General features: G+C 46.0%; 1 protein-coding gene across 4 annotated transcripts in view; it reads left to right on the top strand.

Moving 5' to 3' along the window:
• Positions 1-13006, top strand: part of LOC115253755 (mucin-17) — a 46877-nt gene that overhangs the window by 30686 nt on the left and 3185 nt on the right. For 2 of the 4 annotated variants that reach the window (XM_062855688.1, XM_062855689.1), the window contains exons 7-8: positions 3930-4043; positions 4752-6100. In XM_062855688.1, the coding sequence (XP_062711672.1) occupies positions 3930-4043; positions 4752-5689 (1052 nt within the window). In that variant the 3' untranslated portion in view covers positions 5690-6100. Of the gene's footprint in view, positions 1-3652; positions 3833-3929; positions 4044-4751; positions 6101-13006 lie in introns of those variants that run through there. The other 2 variants (XM_062855690.1, XM_062855691.1) reach the window with 2 other exon arrangements.

The raw sequence follows: 13006 nt of genomic DNA, 5'->3' as shown, positions 1-13006 counted from the left end.
TTATCTTATGTAATTAAGTCATAATAAGCATGTTAAATTTTCATAAGGGGCTGTCCATAAACTACGTATAGTTATTTTCGGCCATCTCAGACCCATACCCCCTCCCCCCTCGTAGACTTCTGTTCATTCGAAATTTTCGAAATTTGTATGGAGCGTAGACTTTGGCCAGTATCCCCTAGCCCCCCATAAGAGTCTACGTAGTTTATGGACAGGCCTTAAGGTATTCTTATGGCATCCATACTTTACAGTTATGGTAAATTTCATAAGGTATTTTGATGAATTTCGGTAGTTTATTTCGCTGAGTGTGGTATTCAGCAAACTTTGCTGATTTTTTTTGTGCTGGTTGCATTCAGGAATACGAGTTTACTGAGTATCAGCAATTATTTTTCAACTTGCTGAACCATCCAGTCATTTTGACAGTTAATCAGCAACGTTGTGCTGAAATTCAGCAAAAATGTTGCTGAAATTCAGCAATTTATTTTGCTGATTTTTTTTTGTTCTGGAAGCGTTTCAAAAAAAATGGTGTGTAGGCCTTTAGGTACTCATATTTTTATTCGAGATTTTTTTGCTGTGATCCTCCAGAGATTTCTGTTAGAGATTTTTGCGGAATTACTCTCAGTATGTTTCCCTTGATCCCTACACCGAAAGTTGTCTCGGGATTTCTTTGGGTGCTCTTCCACGGGATTTTTTTTTTTCAAATTTCTCTAATTATTCTAACTACTCTCGGAAATATTGCTGAGATTTTCCAGGAGTTGTTCACGGAATATCTCTTAGGATAGCCACCGAAATTTCTTAGAAGAAATATTCGAAGAAATATCGAAATGCATTTCGGAATGTCGCGAGGAACTTCGAGAATAACTGTTGGAGAAATAAAAAGAGAACTTTGGGAGAAATCCAGAGAAAATCTGCTAGGTGTTATCTCGGGTGAAAATATTATGGAAATTCCGAGAGCCACTCCGAAAATTGTTGAGATAAATTCCCGGAGGAACTACGGAAGAAATCCCTGAAAGAACATCCACAAAAATCTTAAAAAACTGTTGGAAAGCTTTCCTAAAAACCCCACTAAGAGAAATTTTTGGAGGAACTTTTTACTCTAATTTTAGTCATACACACATTTGCGCTCATTCTGCAAATGGAGTGACGCGACACAAGTCGGAGTCGTATACCCAGGTGGGGAATCTCGACTCGAATGAGGTGACTCTCCATTTGATTTACACGGCAAGGCACTATTGGGCTTCTCATTAATGTTTAGACTACTGTGATAATTTGAGAATTCACTGAATCATCATTTCGCAGCGAAATTTCACACTAATCAAACTTATTGTGTACAGTCAGGTTTTTTTACGCGGGGGATACGTACCGCGTAAAAAAAACTCAGTTCAAAATTCGAAAAACCGCGTAAAAAAAGTCCCACTATTTCTCGACGAATCATGCAAAAGTAAGACGATCAATTTTTTTTATATGGAGTTTTCATTTACGCGGCCGCGTAAATGAAAACCGCGTAAAAAAAGACCTGACTGTATATGACTCCGATTTTTGTCACGTTACTCTTTTCGCAGAATGAGTACAACTTATTTGCTCAACAACACATTCAAGATAAGACATAATCAACAAGAGTACGCTATAATACTCGGTTCGTGGCCACCGCTCTCCATCCTTTGTTGCACTCAATGCTCGCCACAGCATGCTCCACCTGATCCGCCCATCGTGCTCTCTGCGTTCCACGCCTTCTTGTGTCGACCGGATCAGTCGCGAACACCAACTTTGCAGGGTTGTTGCCTAGTCAGCTTTCCAGGAATGCCGTTTTCGTCCATGACTTTTCATAGCTCTGTGCGGTCGATACTGACGTATTCCGCTTTGAAGTCGATGAACAGGTGATGCGTTGGGACCTGGGTTTCACAGCATTTCTGGATGATTTACCGGACGGTGAAGATCTGGTCCGTTGTTGACCGGCCGTTGATGAAGCCGGCTTGATAACTTCTCACGAACTCATTCGTTTTAAGTGACAGACGACGGAAGATGATCTGGGATAGCACTTTATAGGCAGCATTCAAAATGATGATCGCTCTGAAGTTCTCACATTCCAAATGGTCTCCTTTCTTGTCAATGAGGCAGATTATTCCTTCCTTCAATTCCTCCGGTAGCTATTCGATTTCCCAGATCCTGAATATCAACCGGTGAAGACAGGTGGTCAACTTTTCTGGGCCCATCGTGATGAGTTCAGCAGCGATACCAACCTTACCAGCTGCTTTGTTGGTTTTGAGCGAATGAATGGCATTCTTAACTTCCCTTAGCGTGGGAGTTGGCTCATTCCCGTCCTCTGCTGCATTGGCGTTGTCGTTCCCTCCGTTGTCGTGGTATCCCGTGCCTACGTCATCCATGCCATTCAGGTGCTCGTCGAAGTGTTGGCTCCACCTTTCGATCACCTCACGTCCGTCCATCAAGAGGCCTCCGTCCTTATCCCTGCATATTTCGGCTCGCTCCACGAAGCCGTTGCGGGATGCTTTTTCCCCCGAAAAAGGTGGGTCTGTTGCTTCCACTTCTGTTTGTAACGTTCCACGTTCTGCCGGGTTCCTTGCTGCAGCATTACCGTCCGTGCTGCGTTCTCCTCCTCTAAAATCGCTCTACACTCTTAATCGAACCATTCCTTACGTCGACTCGTTTCCACGTACCCGATGGTGCTCTCGGCTGCGTCGTTGATGGCTACTTTAACTGTTCTTCAGCAGTCCTCTAGAGGGGCCACATCGAGCTCACCCTCGTCTGGCAACGCGGCCTCGAGATTCTGCGCGTATGCTGAGCTGAGGCTACATCCGATTTCTTCAGTCGTTCAAGGTTGTACCGTGGTGGTCGCCGGTACCGTACATTGTTGATGACGGAAAGTTTTGGCGGCAGTTTGACCATCACCAGATAGTGATCGGAGTCCATGTTAGCGCCACGATAGGTCCTGACGTCGATAATGTCGGAGAAGTGCCGTCTGTCAATCAGAACGTGGTCGATTTGCGATTCCGTCTGCTGTGGGGATCTCCAGGTTGTTGATAAAAGGTGCTCCATATGGTCATGTTTTTGGAGGCGGTGAAATCGGTGAGTCGTAGACTCGTAGGCTGTCTTCGTTCGTCAGGTGGGCAGAACTATCCATTCGTCGGTCTGAATTCGTGCTCCTGGCCTACCTCAGCGTTAAGGTCTCCTATGATGATTTTGAGGTCGTGGCTTAGGCAGCGGTCGTATTCGCGTTTGAACTGCGCTCAGAGCGTCCTTATCATCATCAGTGCTTCCGAAGTGAAGACTGTGCACGCTTATTATACTGAAATTGAAGTAGAGGTCCTTGAACCTCGACCTGCACACTCTTTTGTCAATCGGCCACTAACCGATCACACATGATGCCTCTGCATACCGCCCATCACGATGAAAACTGTTTCCAGCTCGCGTGTGTTTCCGCAAGCTCTGGTAGATGATATGATTACCTATAAACGTTTGCGGCATGGATCCTGTCCGGCAAAAAGTTACTAATCGAGAATAAAGTAACCGATAGATTTCCATTACATACGACTTCTCAAATTACGATTCTACAATACTCGTAATTTTTAAACTGTTGATTGTTGAGTTGACATGTTGAGCATTTTTGTTACCATTGATCTGTCTTATTTTCTTACAGGGACGAAGATCAAATTGACAAGATTTAGAATACCTAGACAGACAACGCCATCAGGAGGACATCAGAAGCCAACTTAAGAGTTGTAGTGACGATTTGCAGCAAACAATGACTTATACAATCTTGTAAATAATAATTATATGACACAGACAAACACTTAGAAATATATCATAAACGTTGTTATTTTAGTCTTTAAAATGACATTTCCTGTGAATTTGTAACTACATAGTAAAAGCTATAAAAGACCAACAACCAACCATTCAATTCTAATTGCGAACAGGTTCGGCACAAGAGCTGCTGGCAGCGCTTGCCGTGAGTCAACCTGGCCTTGGAATCGTTGCTGCCGAAGGGACCCAGATAATCGTGGCACCCGAATCGTTGATCGATTTACAAGGTAACTATATACATAGGTTATTTTTATGGTTTTAGATTAGGCGTTACGCTCAATTCCATGACACATTCCACGCGTTACGTTTTACACGAGAATCACACTTTTGTTTCCAAAAATGTTAAATACATGCTGTTAACCCTAAAAGGGATACCTTCATGGCCTCAGTTCCGTCACCTCGCTGAGTGTGTTCCATCAAAGACGAGCAATGAAAGGCGCCTGGGGTCCAATGGGCCCCAGGTATCCCTTTTAGGGTTAAATACATGCCAACCAGTATATCAAACCATCAGATTTGATTAGAAGATTCATTTCATACATTGTAGATGAAAATTGGAACATTTTACTTCAAGAAATATCGAGAAATAGAGCGTAACGGGACACCATAGTAAAAAATGGCAAATTTTGACTTACCGTCAAGAAATTAACTACTTTTTTGAAACATTTTTCAAAGTTTTAAGTGCTACCTATTCGAATAATATAAGTAATTATCTTCATTTTGGTGCAAAAAGAATCAAAATCGACTGCTGGAGCACTGAAATATCGTTCAACAAAGTTCAAAAACCGCGGTGTGGAAGTGCGTGGAATGTGTCCCATAGCAGTTTTATCAAGGTTTTATAAAGCATGTACCGATGGTATAAGAAAACTGCATTAAAACCTTGATAAAACTATTGTGTTGCTTCTTCAGCTAAATGTCTCTCCATTTCATTGTCGCAGATCCACCGCTGCCGGGCGAGATCATCCAGGTGAACCCGAACACAACCGTTGAAACCAATGCCGTTCTCACGAAACCACCGATCATGTCTGCCGTGGAAGTTCCCACCAAAAATGGAGCCGAATCGTCGTCGGTTGGCTCTCCGGAGCAGAAGCCGTCGGAAGCGGCTGCCCCTTCGAATCTCGACGAAAGCTTGGCCGCCGTCATCGGTGTTCCGGGTAAACCGAACGTGCCGACGTCACTGGAGCTGCCAATTACCGTTACGAATCCGGTGATAGCCAAGACGACCACCAGTAAGATCAATCCCATCTATCCGCCGACGACGGCGATCTCTGCGATCGCTCTCGATCCAGCAGCGGCTGCGGTAGCGGCGGCGGCGGCCGGGACTGTCATCGGTCTTCCAACGGTAGCACAAACAGGTACAGATAGTTCACACGATGAAACAACACACGAGACAGGTTCTAGCGATGACACAAACCATAACAAAGACCCGCATCATCCAACCGGTGAGACAAGAAGATCGGAAAAGTTGAATGGCCGTAAAAGTATTGATGAAGATGAGGAAAATCGTGATTCCAATGCGGAGAACGATATCGACGAGATTATTCCCAATACTCCGGAATCTCAGATGAATAGTCATGTCGAGATGGCGCCTCAGTTTAGCGACGACGAGGCCGAGGTCCCCGTGCCTATCCCTAACGTAGATGTAGAAGACGATGAAGATGACAATGTTTCTAACTGTAGCGAGATCATTCCCATACAACCCAACGTTGTAATACTAAGGAACGTTAACAATGAACTAGTGAACAACAATGACAATGACAACAGTAGTGATATGGAAATAGACAACCCAGAACTGACTTCCGGCAATGAGGAAAACAACCCAAACCGATCGTCATATTCGGACGGAGCCAATAACAGCACATTAGTTGAGAGATAATATCTAGCAGGCACTGGCACTAGGGGGCCGCCATTTGTAGATTTTACCTCGTTGGCACAGCCTTCCGAGCTACGCGGTCAATTCGAACCGACGTTGATGTCGACCGTCGAGCTACGCTTTGTTGCACCGACACGATCGATGATAATGACCGCAGTCAGCTCTTCGGTTGATATTGATAGTAGTTGTTGCCCGCACGATTCATTCTCATCCTCATCATCACCATCATTGCCATCACTTTTGTCGAACAGCAACACTGTCACGATGATGCCAATCAACAGCAGCCAATCTAGTAACCACAGCAGCGGAACCACCGGTACCGAACAGAACAACAGCAACACAATTTTCCCAACGTCGTCATCACAGCAGTCTGTTTTTCTAGGCAGCGTCGCTAGAGCGGAGAGTCACCCATAGGTACTAGTTACGGAATGCATATTGTTCTTAGTTTTTTTCCTCTCTTGCTTGATTATGGTTTTTTGGTTTGGGGGGGAAGGTTCAGTAGAATTTCTTTCGTTGCTTGTAGAAAACGTTTATTTTTTGTAGTAGGTAGAATATTTGCCAGTTTTATGACAAGACGTGCATAGGAACATTCCGTAGTACCTACGTAGTACCGTAAATCTCCCTCAAATGAAGAGCACGCATGAAGTTAAAACCTATATTGCCACTTATTAGGTGCAATAGGTTTTTGGTAATCTAATATTTATATTATTCAAACAAATTGAGTGTTTGCCGTTGGCGTACAATCACTTGTTTGGAGCATACTAGGGAAATTCATAATGAGTATGACATTGATTGATTTATCTTTATTTGAGAGACTTTCAGCCCTTGGCTGGTTCGTCTCTTATGAGTATGACATAATTTATCCACAAGGTACCAGACTTTTCAGTGAACTGATCAACTTGACGATTTTCATGATCCTCGATATGAACACGGTTTCAACTATATTGTGAAAATGGCCACCTTTTTAAAGACATACGTGAAATGCCCGAAACATCCAAGACAATCTCGAATATGTAGTTACAGAATTTCAGGAATGTTTTCATTAATATCTCGCACTCAATCTTTCCCTTACACCTTTTTATACATGTCGAAAAATGTTTCAAGATCAATCATTTATTCAAAACTTCAAACCTGGATATTGGACGGCTTATAGGCTTATCGCGTGAAGCTGATGGACACACTCCCAATACAACGAAAGCAAAGAGCAGAAGCGCAAACACGAGCAATGCGATGTAGATACTCTCGGAGAAGCAACCATGGCCCGAAAGGACCTGGGTCAGATGGAATGTTACTTCCCCGTGGTGCCTGTTAACTCAACTATCTACCTTCGGGATAAACCTGTGGGACCACCTTCATTTGGTGAAACTGTGTTGAAATATTTTGGCCAGCCTAATATGTGTTGTACGATGTTTATCATCATGATGCCCTGCGCCGACCCTGCTAAATGTATGTATGTTGATTGTTAAAGTAAACCGATCGCCGCGACGAGCAAACGTATCTTGCTGTGTGCTCCCGTGTTCTCCGCCGTACGCGATCCGAAACTTCCCCGGTAGTTGTCGGTGCCCCTGGCTAGTGATCCTCAGTGGACAGTGGGGGTCAAGAGATATCTAACAGATTATGGGCCCAGTGTGATGAAGATCCGGAAAAGTGCTCGGAACAGTCGCGGAGTGGAATCGTCTCGTAAAAGGTTGTGCCTGTGTGGTGTCGGTCGGTGGGGAGCTACTTACTTAGGCTCGATTCGGCTTGTGTTCCATCAGTTCCTGTGTGAACTACAGCTGACAGTGACTGGGACAGTGAAACAGTGGTCGACGGAATTGTCGTCCGTTTGGCTGAGGCATGGGCGTTCAGAACGGAGAAGACAGTGCCGGTTAGTCTTTGTGCACCATTTTGTCCCGCAGCCGAAAGATGAATTCTTTGTGAATATTGCCAAAGCCGTGGTGTTCGATCGAAATATAACAGAAGAGACTGCCAGTGTGTCGCCGTCGTCGTATATGCCTTCTCGGCGTGTACCTTAGAGTGTTGTTGGTTGTACCTTCGTGAGTACAGAGTGCGCCATCGGAAAATTGATTTTTTGTAGAGATGACAGAGAAAGTGTTAAGTTCGCGTTTGAACAATAAAAATTTTCAAACATGGAAGATCAAAATGGAAATGTTATTGATCAGCTATGATTTGCGGCATACGGTTTCAGAGCTGAAACCGGTGCCGGTGACTGCGACGTAGTCTAAAGAAGACCAAAAAACAAGGGCCTTGATAGTGTTAAACGTCGAAGGCAGTCAGTTGCCGCTAGTGAAAGATGGGAATTAAGCGGTCGAAGTGTGGGAAAAGTTAAAGAAATGCCACGAAAAAGCCACGGTTAAGTCACGAGTGTAGCTTCTGATGAAGTTGAGCAGTTTAAACTATGAAGAAGGTACGGACATGGAGGAGCACCTGTTCGCGGTCGAGGAGCTATTCGATCGGCTAACGTTTGCGGGGCAGAAAACCGAAGAATCGCTACAGATAGCAATGGTATACCGGAGTCTTCCGGAGTCCTGCTACGGACTGGTGACGGCATTGGAGAGCCGCCCGGTCAAGCAGCGGCTGATGGATGAGTACCACCGAAGGGTGGAGAAGCGAGCAGAAGGAACGTCCGGCGAACGTAACGACCGGGTGCTGAATGTGCGAAGCAGACGAATCGGACAAGTGAGGCAACGTGTCTGCTATAACTGCCGGAAACCGGGTCACTTCTGGAAAGAGTACCCGATGCTTTGTGACGAAGGAAGAAACGTGCCGGAAGTAAATAAAGCTGTGAAGGAGAATCCCGGAATTTGTTTTGGCGTCGAAGGTGACCGGAAGAGGAACAGCAAGTACGTGGATAGTGGCTGCTCGAGCCACACGATCAGTAACCGAGATTTGTTTGTGAAGATTGGCGAGCGCGTGAAGCAGGAAGGCTCGGTGCTGAGTTCCGCCGGTGTTTGAGAAGGTTTTCTGAAGTGCGTCGATGAAGACGGAAACATAAACGAAGTCGCGGTGAAGGACGTGCGTGTTGTATGTCCCGGGGCTGGACTATAGACTGCTGTCGGTCCAAAGACTGGCACAGAAGGGTCTGAAAGTAAACTTTTTGAAATACAGGTGCCAGATAGTGAGTTCCAGCTGGAGAATCGTGGAGAGCGGCAATCGCCAGAAAAATACAGCTGCGCATCCCGTTGAGGAGGATATTCCCGAAAAAAATATGATTGTAATGACGAGGGACTCCTATACTAAGTGTTAAGAACTATGTGGCATTGTGATAACACTTTGTGTTGAACGTGACGAAGTAGGAGTGTCCGGTGCAGGAGGAGGAACTTTGCGTAGGCTGTGGTGTCCAATGTGTCCTTTGAAGACTTTGTGGAAATGTAAACTTTGTGAAACTTAGTAATTGTGATGCCCGAGGTAGTGGTCCTCAGTGGACAGTGTTGGTCAAGTGATATCTAACAAACTGTCCCACGCGCACTGCCATTTGATCATGGAGTCCTGCGTATACCTCTTGTGCCGCGCTTAGGCACCAGTAATGACGCAGAGGAGCGCATCGTGTAATACGGTACGGTACGCGCTTGCAACCCTCAGGCACATCAGCCTTCTCAACTTACCATGAAAGTTTCGGTACCTAGCGCCGTGCCCCATGCCAGGCCACCATACCTTAGTATGGACGAGGTGACCCCAGCCAGATGCTTGCACTTATTGGCATACACCGCAGAGCTATTGGCCATCATCCGGGACAGTGCGTGCCACTATAGCTGTGGTGGCTCTCTTGCAGGCATTATCAACGTGGCTACCGATGGTAAGCTTATCGTCGATCATCACCCCCAAGTTTGACAGGGAACTTTGAAGTGATAGTGCAGTCGCATACACTAATCACCTCTTGCTGCTCCGACTTTCGGTTGTTCACAACCACCACCTCAGTTTTGTGAACCAATTCCAGTTTCCTGGATCTCATCCACGCCTCCACAACCTTGATCGAGTGGGCAGTAGTCAACTCAACTTCCTTGATCGATTTACTGTAGACTACCAGCGTAATGTCGTCAGCGAAGCCGACGATCTCCACCCCCACCGGGAACTCTAACCTCAATACCTCGTCGTACATGTCATTCCATAACATCGGATTCAGGATGGAACCTAGGGGCAGGACAGATCTAACGAGAGAAAATCTGTGTTTAAAGTGATGCTCAGAATTCCTCGCAGTCCCTCAGATTTTCTCCCATTTACAGCAAAGTGTGATCTAGCACCAATGTCAAACTGCAAAGTGTTGCGTGTGCTGAATGAAAAAAGCAGCTTTGGGGATGTCTTTCGACAAATTTCGTCGATCATCGATAAACAGAATAGCTCAGAATTTCTCAGAGTTGCTCTCGTTTGCACAGTGTCTTGCCCCTAGGATGGAACCTTGCGGGACTCCTGAGATTACGACCCACCTTTGTGTCGTGAACTAGTACTCAATGCTGGAAGTAACTTCCGAGAATCTGGTACAGGTATCCGGGTATCTCCAGACGCAGGAGCGCATCAGCAATAGCCGCCCAACTCCCTACAGAGTCACTTCTGAACATTGGCGAATCCCCCTCCTATTACGCTGGAGCGCTATCTCAGTTGTCTTTGTAACCAACAAGCTAGCGTCTTCGATCGACGTCCCCTCCCGGAAGCCGAACTGATTGCTCAAGAGACCATTTACTTTCTCGGTGTACCTCAACATTCAGTTGAGAATGACCTTTTCCAGTACCTTCTCCGCTGTGTTGATCAAGCGTATTGGTCCATATGCTGACGGTTCTCCGAGTGGTTTCCCCGCCTTTGGCAATAGAACCAAGTTCTGCCGCTTCCAAACATCTGTGAAAACTCCCTCGTCCAGGCATTTCTACATATCAACCATGAACATCCCGGCATCATCTGCAATAGCTGATTTTAAGGCCAAGTTTTGAACTCCGTCTGGACCTGGGGCCTTACCTACGCTAAAAGATTTGTTATCCCCGCAAGTTCCTTATCGGTGCCCCTTTCCTCATCGCCACTCCATTCCTCAGTTGTCCTACGAAAGGAGGCCAAGGACTTGAATCATCACGCCGTCTCCATTCCACTCGGTCCATGGCTGTTTGTCTCCAGCTCCGCAATCTGCGTAGGGTCCGCAGATCGTTCTCTACTTGGTCGACCCACCTAGCTCGCTGTGCTCCACGTCTTCTTGTACAGGTCGGATGACTCTCGAGCACCATTATAGTCGGGTTGCTATCCGACATCTTGATGACGTGACCCGCCCACCGTAGCCTTCCGATTTTCGCGGTGATGCAGCTCGTGGTTCATTCGCCTTCTCCAAGTCTCGTCTTCCATCTGCACTCCGCCGTAGATGGTACGCCACACCTTCCGTTCGAAAACTCCAAGGGCGCGTTGTTGGTCCTCTGCACGTAGGATCCATGTTTCGTGCCCATAGAGGACGACCGGTCTAATCAGCGTTTTGTAGAAGGTTAACTTCGTGTTACGGCGAACTTTATTCGATCGTAGAGTTCTGCGGAGTTCAAAGTAAGCACGATTTCCTGCCACAATGCGCCTCTGAATTTCTCTGCTGGTGTCGTTGTCGGCGGTCACCAGGGAGCCCAAGTGCACGAATTCTTCAACCGCCTCGATTTCATCACCGTCGATATAAATTCGGGGTGGCGGGTGCGCTGATACCTCCCTGCCATCATGTACTTTGTCTTCAATACATTAATGACTAATCCGATTCGTCTGGCTTCACTCTTTAGTCGGATGTACGTTTCCGCCATCGTCTCAAATTTACGAGCAATAATATCAATATCATCAGCGAAACCAAGCAGCTGAACGGACTTCGTGAAAATCGTTCCCCTCGTGTTTATCCCCGCTCTCCTGATTACACCCTCTAAAGCAATGTTGAACAGCAAGCATGAAAGACCATCACCTTGCCGTAATCCTCTGCGAGATTCGAAGGGACTCGAGAGTGTCCCTGATACTCGAACTACGCACATCACTCGATCCATCGTCGCCTTGATCGCTCACAATGGAGCGCCTCCCTAAATGCCTGGACGTTGAAGTATGATGACGTCTTCCACCTACGAAGGCTTGGCATTGGCCTAGCTGCCTCTCCCTTTACCCGCTGCCTGCTATTGTTGTAGTCGATACGTAGCGAACTGCCAGGTGATCCCCGTGAGTATAGCCATCGTCTACCATCCAGTTCGAACTACTTGTTACGCCAGGACTACAAAAAGTAATGTCGATAATCGACTCCGCTCCGTTCCGACTTTTGGTACTGACATTGGCCAGATCGACATCTTGCATAGCCAGTGCTTCTAGCATTTGGTTCGTAAAACGGCTTCCCCGTTTCACGGTCCGGGAATTGTAGACACCAGTTATTACAACCGATCTTCGCCTTGTCAGCACGGTCGTCATACAGTTCAGTATCTGCGTAAACTGCTCTATCGACCATCGAGAAGGCTCATAACAGCTATCCAGCTTTTTACGCTGGCTATAAAAACAGTGAGGGGTGATTCGATTATGACATTCCCTGCCGACAAATTTTATAGTTAGGTCTGAGTAGGCTGAAAATGTAGGTTGTTGACTCAACTGTCAAAATTTTTCACAAATGATGTAGTTTTTTGTCATTTTAGGCACAATTGACCGGATCAATGTTGTATTGGCAGCTGTGAATACATTCGTGAAAAAGTAGTGATAGAGGCTCATTGTAATCGAGTAGAAATTGGGCCAAAATCCGGCCGAAACTGTCCATAAATACATTTTTAACAACTTTGTGATGTGTATCTTTCCAAGCGTAGAACAGTGAAATGCGAAGTAACTATTTACAATAGTTTGAATAGAAAGGATATCTCGTGCTTGGTCTGGGATCTGGCCGGATCTCTGCCCGTTCACGACCCTTATAATGCATTTCGTTATCCAGGGCAGTGCATCCCAAACTCAGTTTCCGCGGCGCCCCAACGTGTTGCAGGCTCGCTTTTTTTACTCGTTTTAGCGAGCCTGCAAGAGACTGGTGTGTCGCAAAAACAGAGTTTGGAAAGCACGGGTCTAGGGAATGCGTGAAAACAAAAATGTTATTCACTCAAAGAAAAATTTTGAGAGTTTAATTGGACCTCAAAGATTTCATTCAACCTCCTGATAAGAGGTTCAAAAAGTACCTAAGCTACCATTTCTGCTACATTATGTCGACCTTTAGTCGATCGCGGCTTTGGTTTCAATGCAATGCATGTAATGAAAGTACCCACTTATCCCGAGCGGTAATGGTGGCGGTAGGTTAAGGAGCGGTCGAAATTTTGACGCTTCTGGGGGATCGTCTCGGGGATCATCTTCGAATGGTGGAAGAAG

This window comes from Aedes albopictus, chromosome 3, assembly GCF_035046485.1.
Source record: "Aedes albopictus strain Foshan chromosome 3, AalbF5, whole genome shotgun sequence".
Classification (NCBI taxonomy): Eukaryota; Metazoa; Arthropoda; class Insecta; order Diptera; family Culicidae; genus Aedes; species Aedes albopictus.
Note: the sequence above shows the minus strand (reverse complement) of the source record. Positions and strands in the feature narration are given on the sequence as shown.